General features: G+C 38.9%; 1 protein-coding gene and 1 long non-coding RNA gene across 2 annotated transcripts in view; one reads left to right on the plus strand and one right to left on the minus strand.

Moving 5' to 3' along the window:
• LOC132660344 (uncharacterized) overlaps window positions 1-11,914 on the plus strand; it is a 36,886-nt gene extending 24,972 nt beyond the window's left edge. The window contains exon 2 of the long non-coding RNA XR_009601723.2: window positions 11,603-11,914. This is a non-coding gene — a long non-coding RNA (uncharacterized LOC132660344). The remainder of the gene's footprint in view (window positions 1-11,602) is intronic.
• Window positions 11,915-20,020: 8,106 nt separating this feature from the next.
• Window positions 20,021-20,932, minus strand: LOC132660342 (olfactory receptor 5BS1-like). Its single transcript, XM_060604358.1, has one exon. The coding sequence runs from the start codon at window positions 20,930-20,932 to the stop codon at window positions 20,021-20,023; it is 912 nt and encodes a 303-aa protein (XP_060460341.1).
• Between the last annotated feature and the right edge of the window lie 2,931 nt (window positions 20,933-23,863).

The raw sequence follows: 23,863 nt of genomic DNA on the forward strand, positions 1-23,863 counted from the left end.
AAGGGGAAGTTTAACGTATCAGTCAGCTTAGGTCAATTATGCTGTGATAATAAGTGACCCAAAATTTCAGTGGTTACCAACAATAACAATTCACTTATCATGTTACATGTCTGTTAAGTTAGCTGTGGCTCTTTTACTACATAGTCTTTACTTCAAGACCTAGACTTATAGAGCAGCCTTTATTTTTATTTTTTATTTTTTGGATTTTGTGGTTGTATTTAATATGATTTATGGAATGTTTAAGAAGTCAATGAAATCTATGCAACTGAGAAACAATGATAAAATCTTGAGGAATTATGTTTCATGTATCTTTATAAGACTACCTAAGTCACACTTTCTTTTTTTAAAAGTTTTTATTTAAATTCCAGTTAGTCAACATAATAATAGTTTCAGGTGTACAATATAGAGATTCAACACTTCCACACAACACCTGGTGCTCATTATAACTACGCTACACAAAGCAATTTACACATTTAATGTAATCCCTATCAAAACACCCCCAGCATTTTTCACAGAGCTAGAACAAACAATCCTAAAATTTGTGTGCAACCACAAAAGACCCTGAATAGCCAAAGCAACCTTGAAAAAGAAAAGCAAAGCCAAAGGCATCACAATTCCAGACTTCAAGTTATATTACAAAGCTGTGGTGATCAAAATAGTTTGGTACTGACACAAAAATAGACGCATAGACCAACAGAACAGAATAAAAAACCCAGAAATGAACCCACAACTATCTGATCAATTGGTCTTTGACAAAGCAGGAAAGACTATCCAATGGGAAAAAGACTGTCTTTTCAATAAATGGTGTTGGGAAAACTGGACAGCTACATGCAAAAGAATGAAACTGGACTACTCTCTTACACCACACACAAAAATAAATTAAAAATGGATGAAATACCTAAGAGTGAGACCTGAAACCATCAACATGCTAGAGGAGAACGCAGGCTTTAACACTGACAGTAGCAACTTCTTTCTAGATATGTCTCCTGAGGTGAGGGAAACAAAAAGCAAAAATAAACTATTGGGACTTCTTCAAAATAAAAAGCATCTACTCAGCGAAGGAAACAACAAAATAAAAAGGCAATCTATGGAATGGGAGAGGATAATTGCAAATGACATAGCTGATAAATCTACAAAGAACTTATACAACTCAACACCCAAATTAAAAATTGGGCAGAAGGCATGAATAGATGTTTCTCCAAAGAAGACATACAGATGGCCAACAGACACATGAAAAGATGTGTAACATCACAGATCCCCCTCAGGGAAATACAAATCAAAACCACAATGAGATACCACCTCACACCTGTCAGAATGGCTAACATTAACAACATAGGAAACAAGAGGTGTTGGCAAGGAGGTGGAGAAAGGGGAACACTCTTGCACTGTTGGTGGGAATACAAACTGGTGCAGCTACTGTGGAAAATGGTATGGAGGTTTCTCAAAAAGTTAAAAATAGAAGTACAAGGTGATCCAGTAATTGCACTACTAGCTCTTTGCCCAAAAATACAACACTAATTCAAAGGGATACATGCAACCTTGCTCCCAGTCCCTCCCAACCTATTTCTAAGACTTTTTCATCTTTTGTTCTCCCCAGATGTTCTCCCTCTCCTGCTGGGATACACTAACTTACAACTTGTATTTTATATTGTACCCCATGGAGAAAAATCTTAATTCCCTTCCTTTTTTCCCTCCTTACCCCAAATCTCATTTTACACATTCTCCATCCCAACCTCCCTTACTTAAACTTTACTTATAAGATAATATTATTTATTTAATGCATAATTTACGCCAGGCACCATAACAAGGTCTGTATATGCTTTTGATCTCATTTAGTCCTTATAAAATCTTGTAACATAGGTATTAGTGACCCCATTTCTGTGGGTCAGAAAGATTAAGTGACATACTCAGTCATAGACCTTACAAAGTAGTAGAATTGGGACTCACTCCCAAGGCTCTCTGAGTCCCATTACCATGTTTTCCCTACTTTGCAGCACTACAGAAGTTTGCTTATGAGTAAGTCTTTCCTGGTTTGGAAACTATGCTTTCTCCTGGGGGAACTTGGGAACCCAGACAGGAATTGGGTGGTCCTGGGATTTTGGGCCACTGGCTCTGTCTGGAACTTCTCCTTACCCAGAATGTCTGAATGCTCACAGAGATATAGGTATCAGGGATATGATTTCTTGGAACAGAAATGGGGACTTTTGGGCCAGGGAAAATTCCAAGAAGAGAAAACTAAAGGAAAAGCCGAATTGAGCACTATGAGCAATTAATGGCTGAAAGCAGAACTCTACAGAGGTGGGGGAATTAGCATATGAGAGATGACCCTTCTAGTTTTCCCTCTCCTTTTTCCCTACCTGAAGCATCTGAAGAAGTCCTGGTGGCGATGAATTAAAAAGTGATGGTAGACATGAAAGATTAGGATTTATTCATGCAAAGAGGAATTCTCTGATCCTCTTTCCTAAAAATAGCAGCCAAAAGAACCCCAAAAAAAACCCAAAACAAAAAACTTCCATGCTCTTCATTATACTCTTGCAAAAGTTACTTTTCCTATGTTTTGATCCCATCTGGAGCCAGATACCGGCCTCAGTGAAACTTAGAAATTCCTAAGATTCTAGACTATAGTGCAAGTTTTCTGGAGTCTTTTTTGGGCTCCATGGAGCTTCCTCAGGGCCACAGGAGGCACTACAGGTACTGAGAGGCTACTCAGTGTGTGGGCCTTCCCCCATCCCCACCTACATGTTCTATAATCACTATGGCTCTTCACTTATCTGAGATATATATTAGGGAATCTTTGAACAGAAGTAGGAGAAAGACTTCCTCTTTGGTTTCCATATTCATGACTCTAGCCATCCTCCTTCTTAAAAATGCTTTTATCTATCTATCTATCTATCTATCTATCTATCTATCTATCTTCCAGACATGAAGAAACAGAACAGAAAACTCCAAATAGTCAAGTAGGTAAAGAGCTGAAACTTGCAGAATAGTTACTACTTCATTTTGTGACTTGAGGAATAATCTTCCTCATCTTGGGTTCAATTTCTAGTTCTAATAAAAATTTAGAACTAGTGTCCATTCAGATCCTTCTAGCTAGATGTATTTCTCATTCACTAACCTACTCATTGAGCAGGCCTGTCCTGGGTCCAAAATGTACCCTGCACTTTGAGCCAGGCTGTCTACTGCCTCCAAAGTAGGGCTCTAACATGTCAAAGAAACCTTAGCAGTAGGGGTCTTCTGCAGAGGGTTCCAAATGGATTCATCACAAAGCAGGCTTAGTTCCTGATCAATGCTAGGTCTGGAGTCAAGTTCAAACTCAAAACAGCTCACTTCAAGATCACTTCTAGGGAAAGGCTAAAGTGTTCAGACATCCAGTTGATGCTTTTTTGAGTCTTTTGGTCTCACCTAAAAGAATCTGGTACCCATCTATTATTTTACTCTTCTTTGGTCTCCCTTGGTGTTGAGGAGAGCTCATGCCCAGCTCATGTGACTTATATATGTTTCTCTTCAACACTTTGTTGTTAATCTTGTGCCAGGTGGGCCCTGAAGAGGGATGTTGAGTAGGCACTGCTGGGAGCCAGGAATTGTTCACTGCTCATAGGAGAGACAGGAGACGGACAAGCTACCACTGTTGTGGCTTCAGGAAGACACAGGAGTGCAGAAGGCTCCTGGTTACAAACTGCTTTGCTAAGAGGGGAACAGGGGACCTGATGAACTCTAGTGTATGAGACTCTACTGAGGACTTGTTTCGTCCTGGATTCTGAGAACACCCCATCTTTCTCTCTCTCTCTCTACCCAAGCACACATACTTTCCTTTCCCAGTGTGACTAGTTCAATAGTTTCATTACTCTCCTGAAACTATGTATGCCTTTAACCCTATACTCCTAACTCTCAGCTGATAATTTCCAGAGGAAATGTTCTGTTCTTGCTACAGGTGACCTCTAACTTCCTAATCTCCACACATGGAGTTCTTCTTTTCTCCCCTTCAGCCTTAGGGGAAGGCCCTCTTTCATCTATGGTCAGTGCCTCTCTCTGCCATGGATCCTAGCCTGACCCTTCTCTTTGAACATCTCCATGAATCAACCATGCTCTTTCTCTTCTATTGTCTCTCCCTCCATGGAGCCTTTCCACTCAGTATATACAAAGAAACTGCTTAGGTTTATTTATTTAAAATAGAACAGGAACAATTAGTAACCCCCTCTTCTATAAGAAGCCTTAAAGGGGCGCCTGGGTGGCTCAGTCAGTTAAGCAACTCACTCTTGATCTCAGCTCAGGTTGTGATCTCACAGCTTGTGAATTTGAGATCCACATAGGGCTCTGTGTGGATGATGCAGAGCCTGCTTGGGATTCTGTCTCTCCTTCTCTCTGACCCTTACCTGCTTGTGCTCTCTCTCTCTCAAAATAAATAAACAAATAAATAAACAAATTTCATATATATATATATATATATATATATTCACATATATATACATATATGTGTGTATATATATGTGTATATATATATATATATGAGTATATATTGTTTATTTATAAATAAACTATATATATGTGTGTGTGTGTGTGTATGTATATATATATATATATATATATATATATATATATATATATATATCTCCTTAAAATATAATGGAGTTTAGAGCCCTTCCATGAGTAATCAAGTCAATTGCTTTTAAAGGCTTCTACATGTAAAAACACTAAGATTTAGATACCTTTCCAATGGAGACACAAGGAAAGTACAAGTTAGTGAAAATTTTACTCACCCATCTACATTTTAATCCATTTCTAAGATTGCCTCAACCCTTCAGAAAAGATATATATGGAATATACTCCATAGTATATAACACCTCTGTTGTATCCCATAGTCAAGTACATTACTATTTCTATAATGAAACTTCTGAGTATTCCTTCTAAGTGGGGTAGAAAGAGACTACAAATAATCCCTTTTATTTTTTTTCCCAAAGTTTGTTTCTTGGAAGAAATGCTGCATCATGTGCCCAGTATACCCTTTTAAAATAAAAACCTCAAGGGGTTCCTGGCTGCCTGAGTTGGTAGAGTATCTGACTTTTGATCCCAGTGTCATGAGTTCAAGCCCCACACTGGGCATGCAGCTTACTTAAAACACACATACATACATAGATACATACATACATCAGAAATTCAAAGTTTTTATTTTTCAATTCAGTGCAGATAATAGTGGGAGGGAGGGAGGGAAGGATAGGGGGAGAGGGGGAGAGAGGGAGAGAGGGAGGGGGAAGAGGGAAGGAGAGAAACAGAATGGTCATGAATTTGGACTCTGTAGTGCAGAATTCCTGGGTGTCAATCCTGACTCCACCACTCACTGGCTAAGTAAACTCAGGTAAGTCCATGGCCTTGGCAACCCCCAGTTTTTTCATTTATAAAAAGGGACCTTTTACCTTACAAGATTGCTATAATGAATACATAAGATTGCTTTAAAGTATACAAGAACAGTGCTGGCCAATAGCTTGATAAATGGTAGCTCTTATGTCTGTTTTTATGGCAAAAATTAAAGTAGAGACAGGAAGCTTACAACAAAAATTATTTCATAAGACATTAGAAATAAAGTAAGCCATAATTTATGACCATAAGTGTAAAAACCACAGTAATATTTAATACAAAGTTTTAAGTATCCTCATAAAAAGGCACAGATTTAAGAAACAAAATCTAATGATATGCTGCCTAAAGATAAAGTACATATAACAATATAATACAGAACTGTTTAAACTAAAATGATGGACAAAGACACTATTAGTGAAAATATATAAAAAGGAAGAACAACTGTTTGCAAGCCAGCTTGTCTTGAAGCTCTCCACACTAAGGGTGACCTTGAGGGACAGCTGAAGCTGAATTGGGTGCAAGCCAGGGTGCCCCAAGGTGTTCAGCACAGGGGATGCCTTGGCTAGGTTGACTGGAGCTGAGGGTGGTACAAGCGGGAGTGTTCCAGGGTACTCTGCACAGGGGGTGCCCTTGCAGGGTGGCTGAAACTGATGCAAGCATGGACCTGGGGTTCCCAGGGTGCTCCATGCAGGGGGCACCCTGGCAGGCTGGCTGGATCTGAAGCAGTCAGCGGAGAGGTTCCTGAGTGGTCTCCATGGGGTGGGGTGGGGGGTGCCCTAGCAAGCTTTCTGTTATGTGCTAAGTGAAGTAAGTCAGACTGAGAAAGATAAATACCATATGCGGAATCTTAAAAAAAAAAAAAAACCACGAATGAATAAAATAAAAAGCAGAATCAGAGAACAAACAGATGGTTGCCAGAGGGGAGGGGTGTGAGGGGAAAGGCAAAATGGGTGAAAGGGAGTGGGAGATACAGGCTTCCAGTTATGGAATGCATAAGTCACGGGGATAAAAAGCACAGCATAAGTAATATAGTCAATGATATTGCAGTAACTATGTATTGGGACAGATGGCTATACTTGGAATGAACATAGCATAATGTATAAACTTGTTGAATCATTATGCTCTACACCTGAAGCAAATGTAACATTGTGTGTCAACTATAGCCAAATAAAAAAAAAATTAAATAGAAAGAACAAGTGGAAATACTAACATCACAGAAAGTGAATTCAAATAGAAACATTAAGCCAAAAAAGAATTCCATTTTATAATATGTATAATCCACAATAAAGACAAAGCTATCAGGATCTTTTATGCTACATAGTACAATTTCACAATGAATTTTGAAAACATTTTGAAAAAATTTCAAAAAGCAAAAACATGGAAATATAAGGAAATATAGCCAGAAGCACAATTATGGTGGCAAACTGATATCTAACTATCTAGCTATCTATCTAGCTATTTTTAGTCTTTGACAGATGAAATGGGGGGAATCAATCAACAATATTGTACAAGATTTGAATATATAATCAATAAGATAACACAATCTAAATACTGAAAGCTAAATATCAATCACTATTAATTATAAAATACATATGAACACTTCCCAAATACAAGTTAATTTAATTTAATGTTATTTGAAAAGATGTATCCTTGAGTGGGTTTTCTCATGAATGTAATGATCGTTTAATATTAGGAAAATTTATAATTGTTCCAATAAGAAGATATATATGATAATCTCCATAAATTCTGAAAATCTACTTTATAAAATTTGATACCTATTTTGATAGTATCTCTTTAAAACTAAAACAGATAGCTATAATGTGAAAAAAATATGGAGTATAAACTGATATGTAATGTCATAACAGTGAATTGCCAGATTCATTTTTATTAAAATTACGAACAAAACAAGAATGATTGCTCAAACTATTACTTTTTAAAAAATATTTATTTTTTGAGACAGAGAGAGAGAGTGGGCATGGGTGGGGGAGGGGCAGAGAGCGAGTGGGGACAGAAGATCCGAAGTAGGCCCCACACTGACCGCAGCAAGGCTGATGTGCGGCTGGAACTCACAAACCATGAGATTATGACCTGAGCCAAAGTCAGATCCTTAACCAACTGAGCCACCCAGGCGCCCCTCAAACTATACTCTTTTGTATGATGAAATTATTAGTTTATGTTAAAAGATATGAGTAATAAATGCAAGTTTTAAGAATGAGAAAGAAGGATACTCAACTTCCATTTTGATAAAAATAGGATTTATATCCTATTAGGATTATTTAGGAGCAAGGAGAAGCTCAGATCAGCTTAAGAAAGAAAAAGAGGGCTTGTTGGATTGGAATTGGAGTACTTCCAGATTGGAGGCAATCTTCATCCACTTTTCACATGGACATTATCCCTCTAATTTTGAGCCTCTGACTGTTCTCTTATCTTTAGCCTTCTCAAGCTAAGAGAGTTTGATTACCTTGTTTAATCACCATTTCATATGGAGTATTCCTCAGTAGTTCCTAGATCTGGCATTCTTCTCTGGTGTAGTGGACATGTCTGTATTTCTTTATGACAATTTTTAGTTGTATATTTTCACCCAAAGAGCTATATTACAAAGTTGTAGTCATCAAGACAATATGGTACTGGCACAAAAACAGACACATAGATCGATGGAACAGAATAGAAAACCCAGAAATGGGCCCACAACTGTATGGTCAAATAATCTTTGATCAAGCAGGAAAGACTATCCAATGGAAAAAAGACAGTCTCTTCAATAAATGGTGCTGGGAAAACTGGACAGCGACATACAGAAGCATGAAACTGAACCACTTTCTTACACCATACACAAAAATAAATTCAAAATGGATATAAGACCTAAATGTAAGACATGAAACCATCAAAATCCTAGAGGAGGACATAGGCAGCAACCTCTTTGACCTTGGCTGGAGCAACTTCTTACTAGGCATGTCGCCAAACACAAGGGAAACAAAAGCAAACAGGAACTATTGGAACATCATCAAGATAAAAAGGTTCTGCACAGTGAAAGAAACAATCAACAAAACTAAAATGCAGCCTATAGAATAGGAGAAGATATTTGCAAATGACATATCTGATAAAGGATTAGTATCCAAAATCTATAAAGAACTTACCAAACTCAACACCCATAAAACAAATAATCCAATGAAGAAATGGGCAGAAGACATGAATAGACACTTTTCCAAACAAGACATCCAGATAGCTAACAGACACATGAAAAGATGCTCAGTATCACTCAACATCAGAGAAATACAAATCAAAACCATGATGAGATACCACCTCACACCTGTCAGAATGGCTAAGATTAACAACATAAGAAACAACAGTGTCGGGAGGAGGTGAAGAAAGGAGAACCCTCTTGCACTGTTGGTGGGAATGCAAACTGGAGCAGCCACTCTGGAGAAGAGTACAGAGGTTCTTCAAAAAACTAGAAATACAGGGCGCCTGGGTGGCTCAGTTGGTTAAATGTCTGACTTCAACTCAGGTCATGATCTCACAGTCCATGAGTTCAAGCCCCACGTCAGGCTCTACGCCGACAACTCAGAGCCTGGAGCCTGCTTTAGATTGTGCCTGCCTGTCTCCTTGCCCCTCTCCCATTTGCATTCTGTCTCTCTCAAAAATAAAATAAAAACATTAAAAAAAAACAAAAAAACTAGAAATAGAAGTACCTGATGATCCAGGAATTGCACTAGTCGGTATTTACCCAAAAGTTACAAAAACACAGATTTGAAGGGTTATATGCACCCAAATGTTTATAGCAGCACTATTAACAATAGCCAAACTACTGAGAGAGCCCAAATGTCCATCATCTGATGACTGGATAAAGAAGATATGGTGTACACACACACACACACACACACACACACACACACACACACACACAATGGGATAGTACTAAGCCATCAAAAAAGAATGAAATCTTGCCATTACAATGGCGTGGATAGAGCTAGAATGTATTATGCTAACTGAAATAAGTCAATCAGAGGAAGACTAATACCATATGATTTCACTCATGTGGAATTTAAGAAACAAAACAGATGAACATATGAAAAGGGGGGAAATAAAGAGAATAGAAGGAAACAAACCACAAGACTTTGAACTATAGAGAACAAACTAAGGGTTGATGGAGAGCAGTGGGTGGGAGATGGGCTAGATGGGTGATGGGTATTAAAAAGGGCACTTGTGGGCACCTGGGTGATTTAGCAGGTTGAGCGTCTGACTTTAGCTCGGGTTATGATCTCACAGTCCATGGGTTCGAGCCCTGCATTGGGTTCTGTGCTGCCAGCCTAGAGCCTGGACTCTGCTTCAGATCCTGTGTCCCCCTCTCTGTTTGCCCCTCCCCTGCTCACACTCTGTCTCTCTCAAAAATAAATACACATTAAAAAAACCTTTTTTTAAAAAGGGCACTTGTTGTAATGAGCACTGGGTGTTGTATGTAAGTGTGAATCACCGAATTCTACTTCTGAAATCAATACTGTACTGTATGTTAACTAACAAAAATTTAAATTAAAAAAATAGTGAAAAAAAAGTAAAACAAGTTAATGGAGGGAAAAATAGAATAATAATTCTTAGTAAATTCAAAAGAAGGCAGGAGAGGAGAGGAAAAAGGAACAGAACAGTTGCGACTTAGAAAACAGTCAGATGGTAAATTTAAGCCACATTATATGAGTAATTGTAGTAAATGTAAATTGACCCAACACCCCAGTGAAAAGGTAAAGATAATCGTATTGGATGAAAAAACAAAATCCAACTGTATGGTACTTACAAGAGACATATCTGAAATATAAAGACTGCAGAATGACAGAAGATGGAAAATGATATATAAGCAACATTAACCAAAAGAAGTTTGTGAAACTATACTAAAATCAAAGTAATTTTAAGGGAAAAAAATTACTGTAGATAAGACACACTTAATAATGATAGAAAAATCAACCCAACAAGAACATAGCAATTTTTAAATTTTTTTTCAGTTTATTTATTTACTTTGAGACAGAAAAAGAGAGAGAGAGAGAGAGTGAGCACAGGGGAGGGGCAGAGAGAGAAGGAGAGTGAGCGAATCCCAAGCAGGCTCCACACTGTTAGCACAGAGTCTGACGCAGGGCCTGAACCCACGAACCACAAGATCATGACCTGGGCTGAAATCAAGAGTCTGATGTTTAACCGACTGAGCCAGCCAGGTGTCCCAAGAACATAACAATTCTAAATTTGTAAGCACATATAGACTAGATCATTGTTCAACAAATATCCACTAACCTCCTCCACCATTTTCATGGAGAAATACACTTCTCCATTCCATTGAAGTTGCGAACCCTATGGCTATGTGAATAAATTGCTTTGGCCAATGGAATGTAAGCATAAGTGGCAGACTGCCAGCTGCAAGCCTAGGCTTTAAAAGGCATTGCATGTTTCCATTTGTCTTTCAGAGAGTTTCTAACCTCTATGATGAGAATAATAGCCCCAGGTAGGCATTGCCTACCTAGAATGAGACACGTGGAACAGACTACAGCCAGGAAGCAAGTCCAGCCAATCTGCAGATCTCAGCCTAACACTTAGCTACCTCACCTATAAATGATAAACTTAAACAGTTACTGCTGCCACTAAATACTTTTGTGGTTGTTTATTGTGAAGCAATAGCTGACTGATAGAGCACCTAACAAAGCTTCAATATATATATAAAGCAAAAAATTAAACTAAAAGGAGAAATAGACAAATCGCACCCTTGATAACAATCTGATAGAAAAAGCAGACCAAAAATGAGCAAATATGTGAAAGGTTGGAAAAACATAAGTAGTATTTTGACTTCACTGACATACATGAATCACTGTATCCAATAACTGCAGAATGCTCACTGTTTTCATACATACCTGAAACATTTTCTAAAGTTTGTCATATACCAGGGCATTAAAAAATCTCACTACATTTTAAAGAACCAAAATCAGATAGAACATGATGTTATCCAAGTTAAGTAGAAACAGTCGATTTAACGTTATTTCAGTATTTCAATACAAAATAGCTAGAGAATCCCTAAATGTTTGGAAAATAAGCAGTACCTTCATATAACCCGTAGATCAGAGAAGAAATAACAATGGAAGTTAAATTTGATGTGTTAAGCTGTCTGGCTGCTATTAGGTTGGCAGTTCTAATGTAGAAATTCCACAATTATCTTCTATTGTTTTATTCATGTTTAGTATTTTAATATTACTAATTAGAATGTATTTCTCTTTTGCAGTGATAATTTACAGTTAAAAGATCTTTCCACAGTGATGGGTCATTTTAATTGTTACAGGCAAATGACAGAAAATACTGAAGACTAATCATTTTTTGGGCCAAGTGGAGGCTGAAAGACATCAAAGTGCAGTGAAAGAAATAAAGATAATCACCAGTATCTGCATTATTAAATGTCAATGAAAGACTTTTCATTAAACAATGTTTTTTTCATTATTTTACTGAAAAGCATTAAATTGACCATTTCATTAAAATAGCATATAGTAGATAAAGAGAGTCAGTTGTTAAAAAGAAAAATAAACAACAGTGATAATTACAGTGACTCAAATGATAATTCATTATGCTCAGAATCAAACGGATAAAATTGGCCAAACATAAAGCAAACAAATACAGCTTTGTATTACTAAACCAAACAAAGATAATGTTGGTATACGAAATGATAGTATCTATCCCATTAATGTAGTTAATTTGAGTTTTATAAGTTTTGTGATATTGTGCAAGTTTAATTCATAAGACTGGTTTGGTTTCACAGTGTATTATATGCCATAAAGGTAAGGAAGTTACATCTTGTGTGAACATTTTTTAATGTTATAATAAAACAATATACTATTGATAATATTGGAAGTTTTTTTTTTTAATTTAAAAGAGTATATACACTTTTTGAGTTAGGGAAGCAATGCTGTGTGTGTGTGTGTGTGTGTGTGTGTGTGTGTGTGTGTGTGGGGTACCTACTTGTGAAATAATAAATATATATATTGGTCTCTGCCCCTTGTTGTTGCTAGTATTTGGTCTTTGACTCCAGTTACTGATACAGAGCTCCTAAATCCTTGTAATTTCTTGAGTGATAAGAGCATCCAACACAGAACCCCTAAGTCCCTCACAATTTCTGGAATGACAGGCACATCAACTCTGGGTGGGCTCCCAGATGGGGACTGGTTACTAGAAAAACGAAGCTGTGATTAGACACTTGGAACTTTGAGTCCTACCTCCCATCCTCTGGAGACGGGAGAGGAGCTAGAAAATATGTGAATCAACTATGTCTATGTGATGAAGCTTCCATAAAAATGCCTAAAGTATGGGCTTTGGAGAGCCTCCAGGTTAGCAAACTTGTAGAGATGCCAGGAGTGTGGGCCCCAAATGGGCATTGAAGCTCAGTAGCTCTTCTCACATACTTTGCCCTATAAATCTCTTCTATCTATCTGTTCCTGAGTTGTGTCCCTTTATAATAAACTGGTAATCTAGTCAGTAAGTTGTTTTCCTGAATTTTGTGAGCTGCCCTTGAAAATTATCAAACCCCAGGAGGGGATTGTGGGAACATCTAATTTATAGAGGGTTGGTCAGAAGCACAAGTGACAATTGGACTTGTGATTGGTGTCTGAAGTTGTAGGGCATGGATAGTCTTGTGGGACCAAGCCTTTAACCAACCAGGTTTGTGCTAACCCCAGTATCAGAATTGAATTGAGTTGCACACCCAGCTGGTGGCAGAAAATTGGTCGGTGTGGGAAAAAACCCACACGTCTGGCCATGGGAGTATTGTGAGTATGAGAGTAAAAGAAAACACAGTGTGCTTTTCCAAGACTATTAGCATAAGTTTACTTGTCAGTATATAACAAATATCATGTATGTGGTACGTGTCATAAGTTTCATTATTATACATTCTCTTTGCTGGTCATAATCACTTAGAAGACATAATAAAAAAAGATTTTGTTTACATTATCTATAAAAATAAAATAAAATAACTGAGACTAATCCTGGATAAGAAATACATAGAATCAGTATGAAGATAAATCACTGGGGCGCATGGGCGCCTGGGTGGCTTGGTCGGTTAAGCGTCCGACTTTGGCTCAGGTCATGATCTCACGGTCCGTGAGTTCGAGTCCCGCGTCGGGCTCTGTGCTGACAGCTCAGAGCCTGGAGCCTGTTTCGGATTCTGTGTCTCCCTCTCTCTCTGCCCCTCCCCTGTTCATGCTCTGTCTCTCTCTGTCTCAAAAATAAATAAATGTTAAGAAAAAAAAAATTAAAAAAAAAAAAATCACTGGGATGCCTGGGTAGTTCAGTCGGTTGAGGATCTGACTCTTGATTTCGGCTCAGGTCACAGTCTCACAGTTCATGAGATTGAGCCCCACATCAGGCTCTGTCTCAGGTCACAATCTCACAGTTCATGAGATTGAGCCCCACATCAGGCTCTGTGCTGACAGTGCAGAGCCTGCTTGGGATTCTCCCTCTCTCTCTCTCTCTCCCCCCACCCCGCTCACTCTCACTCTCTCTGCCCCTCCCCCACTCTCTCTCCTTCTCTCTCAAAATAAACTTGAAAAGAAAAGAAAAGAAAAATCACCTGTTTCCTAAGTAGAAAATCTCAGTGCATACAGATTTCATTTTCCTAGATCAGAATCCTGAATGTTGCAAACAGATCCATTCTGTCCAGGTACTGGCCCTAGCAGGTAGGGCCATTTCAATACTTTCCATGCAAGTGCTTTTGGCAGTTTATGGGAACTGAGAAGACCTGCTTAGAGAGCCAAGAAATACCCCTAGGGCTTCCCATAAAGGCAGGTCATGAGGGAGGGAACAAACATCCAATAGTAGGTGAACCTCCTCCCCCCAGATACTTTTGGTTATGGTTTATGTGACTCCATCTTTCAAGCCCTGGTATGGCCAGAAGCTATAAAGATGGCACATTAATACAGTTTGACCTAGTAAATCTACTATTGGAAATCTATCCTAATGAAACACCCTAAAATGAAAACCAGTGTTTAGGTACAAAGATATTGGTTACAATATCATTTACAATAGAAAAACCTAACAAAAATTCTAATTATTCCATAATTATGAAATCGTTCATATTAACCCAAATCAAATGAAATAAGATTCTTGTTTTTCCCTCATTCATCAGATTTATTGGTTACCAAGTTTTTTAATGCTACTTTCTAAATATATCTCAGATGGCAGTTTCTTAAAGATGAAGTTCTAGGGAAGTCAGATATTCTAGATGAGACACATGACTGGTTATGTTCTTTACCAAGGCCCTTTTTCTCTGAAGGAATCCAGACAGTTTGCTACCTCCAAAATAAACTAGAAGCTGACTCCAAAGGATAAATTTATATTTTTGAAACAATTACTATGAGTGTCATAGCTCAATTTAATGCAGTTATATTTTAATGAAATATTTTATTTAAAACAAGGTATCTTAATAAAACATAAGATACTCAAGATGTTGATGACAAGTCTGGAAGTCAGGAGAGGACTGGGTTAGAAATTGGGTTAGCCTGGTGGGCATGGGAAGTATCAAGATCTGTTGACTGAGGAGGTAACTTCTATTTCTGACAGTATAGCTGATTAATTGTCTCACAGTCTTAAATAATATGCTAAATTACAAAAAATTAATAGGTTGCTGAGATGATATTTTTGGTTCTCCCGAACTCACAAATGAAATGAAAGCAGAATTCCTAGAAGCTAAGCAAGTACCCTAACCAGCTTGATGCAGGGGGCAACAGATAAAACCTAGAGACCAGCTAGGCTAGGGAGTCTAATAGGAGACTCTTAATAGAAATCATTTCAATAAGAAAACTCTAAACAGTGAATTTGACAAACGTTCTTTGGAATAAATCCCAGAAGCAGTATAGCCTTGCAGTTGTGAGCATAGACTCTGTACCCAAACTGCCTGGGTTTAAATCCCAGCTCTCCCACTGACTTTTGGAAAGTCACTTTTCCTCTCTGTGCATCAGTTTCTAAGTCTGTAAAATGAGGAAAATAATAGTACCTATCTCATAGTGTTGTTCAGAGCATTAAATTAGTTAACATACATAAAGTTCTTAGAATGCCTGGTACATCGCAAGAATTATGTAATTGTTAGAAATAAGGTGCTACACAACATGCAGAAGAATGAAACTGAGCCACTTCCTTACACCATACACAAAAATAAACTCAAAATAGATGAAAGACCTAAACGTGAGACAGGAAACCACCAAAACCATAGAGGAGAAAACAGGCAACAACCTTTGACCTCAGCCGCAGCAACTTTTTACTCAATGTGTCTCTGAAGGCAAGGGAAATAAAAGCAAAAATGAACTATTGGAACTTCATAAAGATAAAAAGCTTCTGCACAGTGAAGCAAATAACAAAACTAAAAGGCAACTGACAGAATGGGAGAAGGTATTTGCAAATGACATATTGGATAAAAGGTTAGTATCCAAAATCTATAAAGAACTTACCAAAGTCAACACACAAAAAACAAATAATCCAGTGAAGAAATGGGCAGAAGACATGAACAGACACTTTAAAAAAAATTTTTTTTAAGTTTATTTATTTGAGAGAGAGAACAGGGAGGGGCAGAGAGAGAGAGAGAGAGAGAGAGAGAGAGAGAGAATCCCAAGCAGGCTCAATGCTGTAACCACAGAGCCCGACACAGGGCTTGAACTCACAAACAGTGACATTACGACCTGAGCTGAAACCAAGAGTCAGACCCGTAACTGACTGAGCCACCCAGGCATCCCGAATAAACAGTTTTCTAAAGAAGACATCCAGATGGCCAATAGACACATGAAAAGATGCTCAAAATCACTCATCATCAGGGATATACAGATCAAAATCACACTGAGATACCACCTCACACCTGTCAGAGTGGCTAAAATTAATAACTCAGAAAACAACAGATGTTGGCAAGGATGTGGAGAAATGGGAACCCTCTTGCACTGCTGGTGGGAATGCAAACTGGTGCAGCCACTCTGGAAAACAGTGTGGAGGTTCCTCAAAAAATTAAAACTAGAGCTACCCTTTAACCCAGTAATAGCACTACTAGGAATTTATCTAAAGGATACAGGAGTGCTGATCCACAGGGGCACATTTACCCCAATGTTTATAGCAGTGCTTTCAACAATAGACAAATCATGGAAAGAGCCCAAATGTCCATCAACTGATGAATAGATAAAGAAGATGTGGTTTACATATACAATGGAATACTACTTGGCAATGAAAAAGAATGAAATCCTGCCATTTGCAACAATGTGGATGGAACTGGAGGGTATTATGCTAAGAGAAATAAGTCAGTCAGAGAAAGACAGATATCAAATGTTTTCATTCGTATGTGGAACCTGAGAAACTTAACAGAAGGGGGAAGGGAAGGGGAAAAATAGTTTCAAACAGAGAGTAAGGCAAGCCTGTAAGAGACTCTTAAATACAGAGAACAAACTGAAGGTTGATAGCGGGTGGGGGGAGGGCAGGAGAGAGGGGAAAATGGGTGACAGGCATTGAGGAGGGCAATTGTTGGGAGGAGCACTGGGTGTTGTATGTAAGCGATGAATCATGGGAATCTACCCCTGAAACCAAGAGCACACTGTATACAATGTATGTTAGCTAACTTGACAATAAATTATATTAAGAAATAAATAACAAATAAAAAGAAATAAGGTGCTACAATCTCAGTGGAAGCATAAATAAGAAATAATCTACCATGGGGATGAGGGCCATGAGAAAATTACCCCTTTTGACATTAAAGTTGGGTAAAGGAAGAAGAGGATATTTCCTGCAAATTCATAACCTGGTGCTTATTCATGCCTGGTGCTCAGGCAAGAGTGAAGTCTGAATTCATGCTGTCTGTGTGTGTGCTCAAAAACACGTCAAGCAGAGAATTTAATTTGAAGTGGGGCCGACTCAAAGGTAACAGGTAGAAAGAAAATATATACTTTCTAGAGAATAGAACTTAACTCAAGCTACAACCTAGAAATTTATGGCCAGAAAAATTACCTTTCAAGAAATAAAGTAATTTTCAGGCAAACAAAAACAGTTCATCACTAACAGACTGACACAGAGAATTCTAAAGGATCAAATTTGGACATGAGAAAATGACCACTAATGGGAGATCTGAGACGCAGAAAGGCATGGTGAGTTTGCCTGCATTTCATTAGGGTCTCAAGTGCAAGTGTGCTGGTGGGTACTGTCATAGGAATAAATTATTAATGTGTCATTTGTCACTGGTACCCAAAACGTTATTCAATATTTGCAAAATATTTTCAGTCCCTTCTACAAAAAAATACACACAGATCCCAAGTATTATGGTTTAAAAAATATCTTTTTAATGTTTATTCATTTTTTTGAGAGAGAGACAGAGAATGAGTACAGGAGGGGTAGAGAGAGGGAGACACAGAATCCGAAGCAGGCTCTGAGCTTCTCAGCACAGAGCCTAATGCAGGACTTGAACTCACGAAATGGGAGATCATGACCTGAGCCAAAGTCGGACACTTAACCAACTGAGCCACCCAGGTTCTCCACAAGTATTATGGTTTAATAACAGATCCCAAGCATTACGGTTTAATAAAACAATCCTGAAAGTAATGATAAGTTTTATCAGAAAAGTCAATATTTGTAGCTGGTAATTCTAGTATGTTTTACTGGCAGGCACAGGCAATATTGATACAATAACCTCTAATCTTATACTATAAAACAAAGTTTTTTTTCAATTTAGTAAGGTATAGAGATCTATAGAATGTATAGTAAAAGTACAAATCATTTAAAATCTCCTTTATTTTTCCTTTAGGTTATAAAATATCACTATGGTGCTATATATAATTTTGTATTTTGTCTATAATTATACCTTTACAAATATATTTTCCATAAATTAAGTTTCTTCAGCAACTGTAAATACTATATATATAACAACCATATCATTTTTTAAAAAGACATAGTGAGCCAAGATATAATAAATATATGGGTAAATTTAAATAAAAGCTGACTGATTAAATAAAATAGTAATGATAATGTCTAATTTGTGGGGGAAATTTTAGAACTAAAATACTGGATTTTAGTGGCATATAAATTTGGGATGGTGTTGCTTGGAGTTAAAGTGTTTTATTATCTTTATATTGTTTTAGAAGAGGATAAAGATACTAACTTTAGATTTTGTTTAATAAAATTAGTATATTTAAAAAAAAGAAAACTAGGACAGCTCTCAAAAAATAGACAAGGAGAGGGAAAAATGGAAAGAAATCAAAGGAAGTTACAGAAGAAGTGGGAAACACAGAAATGTATCTGAACACACAAGTAACTATTGTAACAATTGTTGGTTAAACTCTTCTTTTTAAATAATTTTCAGACTGGATAAAATAATAAAAATGTAGCTCTATGCTGCTTATGAAGACATACCTAAAAACAAGAATAAATCATGTTAAGTGAAAGAAGCAAGTCATAGAAAAAAACTTACAGCATGATTCTAGTCATATGTATTTCAAGAACAGGCAAAACTCACCAGTCTTATTTAGGGATCACAAATAAGTGGCAAACTTTTAATAAAAGCCAGGGAATGAGTACCAAGTACTGTGCAATTCAGGACAATAGTTACCTCTGGGGAGAGGAAAGAGTTATATGATGGGGGCCACACATGGAGCTCCTAAGGCTCTGGGAATGCTCTATTTCTTAAGTGAAAGATAAAAAGATAAAAATAAAGATTGAGAGGGCATGCAGACCCTTAGGAAGAATATGGAAAATGTAGTCTTGTGACAAAATGTAAAGAAGCAAGAACTCAGCCCCCAGAGCTCCTGACAGCATGGCCCAGGGCAACCAGGTCAGGAAGCAGGAGTTCTCAGTGAAAGTACTCGCATAGGAAGTTCCAGTTCATCTGGTCTATTGCTTCCACCATAGCCTCAGGCTGTCTTTACTCTCTAAGACAAACTAGTGACCACTAACCAGGAACACTGGCTATTTGATGACCTCAGGTGCTCTCAGGTGAGGTGGAGGAAGCGCTTGTGAGTCACTGTTTTGGGACATCTGTCCCTTGGCTTTATGCTGTGCTAGCTTCCGAAGAACCTTTTAGAATGACGCTCCCAAATGGTGGTGGAGGGAATGGGCTGGTCTGCCTTCAGTGGAGCTCTTCCCCTCTTTCCAAGGTCTTTTTTTTTTTTAATATAACTTATTGTCAAATTAGTTTCCATACAACACCCAGTGCTCATCCCAACAAGTGGTAAGGTCTTAAAATAATGTAGATTTTTATTTTTCTCTTTCCCAGTCTTGCAGAAGGTGTGATCATAAGATCACACAATCAAATGTTCTCATCTTGACTACTTGGCAGACCAACTCTCCCATTGAAAAGAGATTCTACATTTTGAGATGTCAATATTTTGTCTTTCACCAAAGACAAGTTTCTCAAACACATTAGCTGTCCTAGAACATTTTTTTTCTCATACTTCTCACACTCACCTAGTTGACTAAAACATAGATGGTTGAGCTCTACTGTTGATTCTGTAGATTAGTGGTTGGGCCTGAGAATCTGCCTTTCTAGCAAGCTCACAGATGCTGCTGATGCTGACTTGTGGATGACACTTAGAGAACCACTGACCTCAAATGTCTTTTATCCTTTGCAGGTATTGCTGAAGATCTCTCCTCCCCATTCTTTGACTGAACCCTACACAGAGAATCCTTCATCTGAGAAGTGCATTTACTGCCTCAGCATCCTCTGCAGAGCAGCCTTCACCTCCTGGTTCTTGAGGCTGTAGATGAGGGGGTTCAGCAAGGATGTGATCACACTGTACTGAATGGAGACCACGCGCTCCAACACCGAGCCTGAGGCAGGGCTGATGTACCTGAATAGAGCCGTCCCATAGAACAAGAGCACCACGGTGAGGTGGGAGGAGCAGGTGGAGAAGGCTTTGGCTTGGCCCTCAGAGGAGCGGATGTTCAGAATGGCAGAAATGATTCTGGAGTAAGAGAAGAGGATCAGGGGAAGCGTCAGCAGCCCTAGAAATGCACTGGACCCTGACAGAAGGAACTTGTTGGCAGTGGGATCAGTACATGACAGAGGGAAGAGTGAGGGCAGCTCACAGCAGAAGTGGAAGATGATGTTGGACCCACAGAAATGTAACTTGTGGATGAAAAGATTATTTACCAGTGAGTTCAGAACCCCTATTCCCCATGCTGCGCTGACCATTACCATGCAGAGAGGCCTGTTCATGACCATGGTATAGAGCAGAGGGTGGCAGATGGCAGCATAGCGGTCATAGGCCATGGCAGAGAGCAGACTGGCTTCAGCACACCCACAGAGAAGAAAAAAGAAACTCTGGGTAATACAGCCCCACACAGAGATGCTTTTCTTCTGAGACAGGAAGTTCTGTAGCATTTTGGGCATAGTAACTGACGAGAAGCAGATATCTAGGAAGGACAGATGTCCAAGGAAAAAATACATGGGGATGTGGAGGTGAGAATCCCCTCTGATCACCAGGATCATCACCAGATTCCCCATCAGGGTCAGGAGGTAAATCCCCAGGAACACCACAAACAGCAGAGTCTGGATGCGGCAGTCAGCAGACAGCCCGAGGAGGATGAACTCAGTAAAGAAAGTGAAGTTATCCATGGCTGTTTATAAATTCCAACCCTAGAAAGAAATCAACTGTATTACAGAATCTGAGTAGTCTTTAATAATCAGACTATCACTCCCACACCCTAAAACTTCTCAGGAAATACTCCTTTCAGCTTAAAAATAGAAAAGGTAAATAAGTTGAGTATTTCCAATTGTGATAGCTATGAGTTGAATTATATCCCCACCCCCCAAATATGTTGGAAGTCCTAACCCCCAGCACCTCACAATGTTACCTTACTTGGAATTAGGATAATTGCAGATGCGGTAAATTTAAGATTATCTTATTTTGGAATAGGATGGGCTCTTAATCCAATATGACTGGTGTCCTTATAAGGAAGAGGAGAGTACCATGTGAAAACAGACGCACAGAGGGAAGGCAGCCATGTGACAACACAGGTAGAGATTGGGGTGATACAGTTGCAAGCCAAGGGATCCTAGTGATAAACAGCCACCACCAGAAGCTAGGAAGAGGCAAGGAAGGATTTTTCCATACAAGTTTTAGCAGGGGGGAGTGGTCCTACTTACATCAGCCTCTAGAACTGTGAGACAATACATTTCTGTTGTTTTAAGCCAGTTTCTGGTACTTTGTTACATCAGCCCTAGGCAACTAATAACAGTGACTTTCAGAGTTTCTGCCCTTTGGCCCTCTCATTAATTCTGTCAGTGAATATAGCAAACATCTTTGGAACCTAAATCAAACTACACAGTTTGACCCTTAAGAGTATACTTATGAGAACAAACAAATGTGAGGCATCAAGTGAAACTGTTTCAGAAGACAGACAATTGAGTTGCCAGTGTTTTTATATTTAGGTTTGGGTCCTAAAGCCAAGGACTAGAGAACTCACCCTCTCATTGTCTGGATTTTGGGTAAAGATGTGAAGAAAGGACTTGGAAAATGTTACTACAGATTGCACAGGGCTTCCCAAACATTTCAAGATCCTTCAAGAGTAACCTGTCACTCTAAGTTCATACTGCAAAACTGGAGAAATGTGTGTGGGAAAGGGTGGATGTGCCACAGACAAGCTTGCTCTGTCCTCAGGCCCACGAGGTCAGGTTCTCATAGCATCTCTAGCAGGGAGATGAAGGCCCACCGAGATGAGGGGACTTGCTCTGCATCACACAGCTGATCAGCAGAACAGCTGGGAATGAACCAGAACACTCTGCTCTCAGTCCAGTGCTCCTCCTACCACAACACAGCCAGCAGAGGGATGACATATTTTTTGAGCCATTTAAGGTATGCTTAGAGGACTACATAGCTATGTCTTAAATATAGCACTGTGTTTAGAATTAAAAAGCTGGACCTAAGAACTGAAACCTGTATGAACTTAAACCTTCTGAAGGACAATTTTTCACATCTTTAAAATGGAACAATTATATCTGTTTCATGTGTTTGACATGAACTTATTTAAGAAGACTTTTAAGTGGTTGAAGACAAATTTCTGGAGAAACTGTTCTGGGAGTTTTCATGGAAAGGAACTGACCACTAAAAGAGGGAATAGGAAGAAAGTAAGAAGGGTGAGCTGTTGGGGGTGCCTGGGGGGCTCAGTCAGTTTAGTGTCTGACTTTAGATCAGGTGATGATTTCACGGTTCATGAGTTCAAGCCCCCACATTGGGCTCTGCACTGACAGTACGGATCCTGCTTGGGTTCTCTCTCTCTCCTCTCTCTGCCCCTCCCTGACTTGTACTTTCTCTCTCTCTCAAAATAAATAAACAAACTTAAAAAAAAAAAAAAAAGAAGGGTGAGCTGTGCCCTTATGTGGGAATATTTGTGGTTAGTGGCATTGCCTTTTAAGATCAAGAAGACTTCCTTTCTCATTCCTAGTTCTGACAATTACAGCAAAGGCATCGTTGGGGGAAATCTCCACCTCTGAAATTTGCTAAGAGATTGAACTCCCAGTCTGTCCTCTCTGCAGATTATTCTTATTTGGAGACAAGGAATACAACTTAATGATCTCTTGCTATCCCTAAAGCCATAAGACCTTAGAACTCTTAGCGAAAGTCAGGCAAGAGGGAATGAGAAGGACTCCTGTTTCCTTTACTCCTCCTATGGCATATATTTGAGACAATGCCATCCTGACAACTCCTTCATGCCAAAAGAAGACATGCTTTAGCGTCAGGGACCAGGGACATGAGCAGAGGAGATAGAGAGATCCCAGATGGACAGAAGTGCACATAGATGAACATCTCATGAGATTCTACTCCCAGGGAGTACTTATTTACTTTAGGCAATGTATTTCTCTTATGCTTGATTTTACTTCTTTTTCAATACCATGAGGAATCTGGGTCAGACCCGGATTCCTCCCAGTTATGCAAACCCATGAAAATTGGACATTTTTCACTCCTATTGCTGAGCTGGATTGTTCTAAATGTGGCTCCTATTTGGGATTCTGAACCAGATTGCCTGTCTCCCCCCACCCACCACCACCACAGTTGGGCAAGTGGGATGAGACAGTGCTCTAGCTAGGCCTTGGGCAAAGTCAATTTTATATCCTGACATTTTCTAGGATCAGAGCCTGTGGGGTCAGCTCTAGCTAATGCCCAAAGGGCTTGCATTCTAGGCACTGGGACTTTCTGGGCCTTGCTAAAAGTCATTAACTCTTGTCAGTCTTCCTCTAGTAACCTACCTGAATCCTGAGAAGAGCTCCTGACCAGTTTGTACGAGTCTTATATTTCTCAAGCCCTATTCTCTTTGGCCATCTCTTTGCCAAGATAACCCTGGGAGATGAGCGTGAGGAAAGACCTCAGGGAGCCTGGGACTGCTCACTGCACATGGGGGATGCTGCAGCATCAGAGTCATTTGAGATCTGGTGCTGACTTTGAAGGCTGGCTGTGATTTGGAAGTGGGGATGCAGAAACATTTCGAGGCAGAGCATAAGGCATGATGCAGAATCTGACAAATAAAGCCCAGTTTAGGGTTTCTCAAC

This window comes from Panthera onca, chromosome B4 (assembly GCF_046562875.1).
Source record: "Panthera onca isolate mPanOnc1 chromosome B4, mPanOnc1 haplotype 2, whole genome shotgun sequence".
Taxonomy (NCBI): Eukaryota; Metazoa; Chordata; class Mammalia; order Carnivora; family Felidae; genus Panthera; species Panthera onca.

Coding starts and splice junctions, on each gene's coding strand:
- LOC132660342 (XM_060604358.1), bottom strand. CDS start 20,932: ATGGATAACTTCACTTTCTTTACTGAGTTCATCCTCCTCGGGCTGTCT.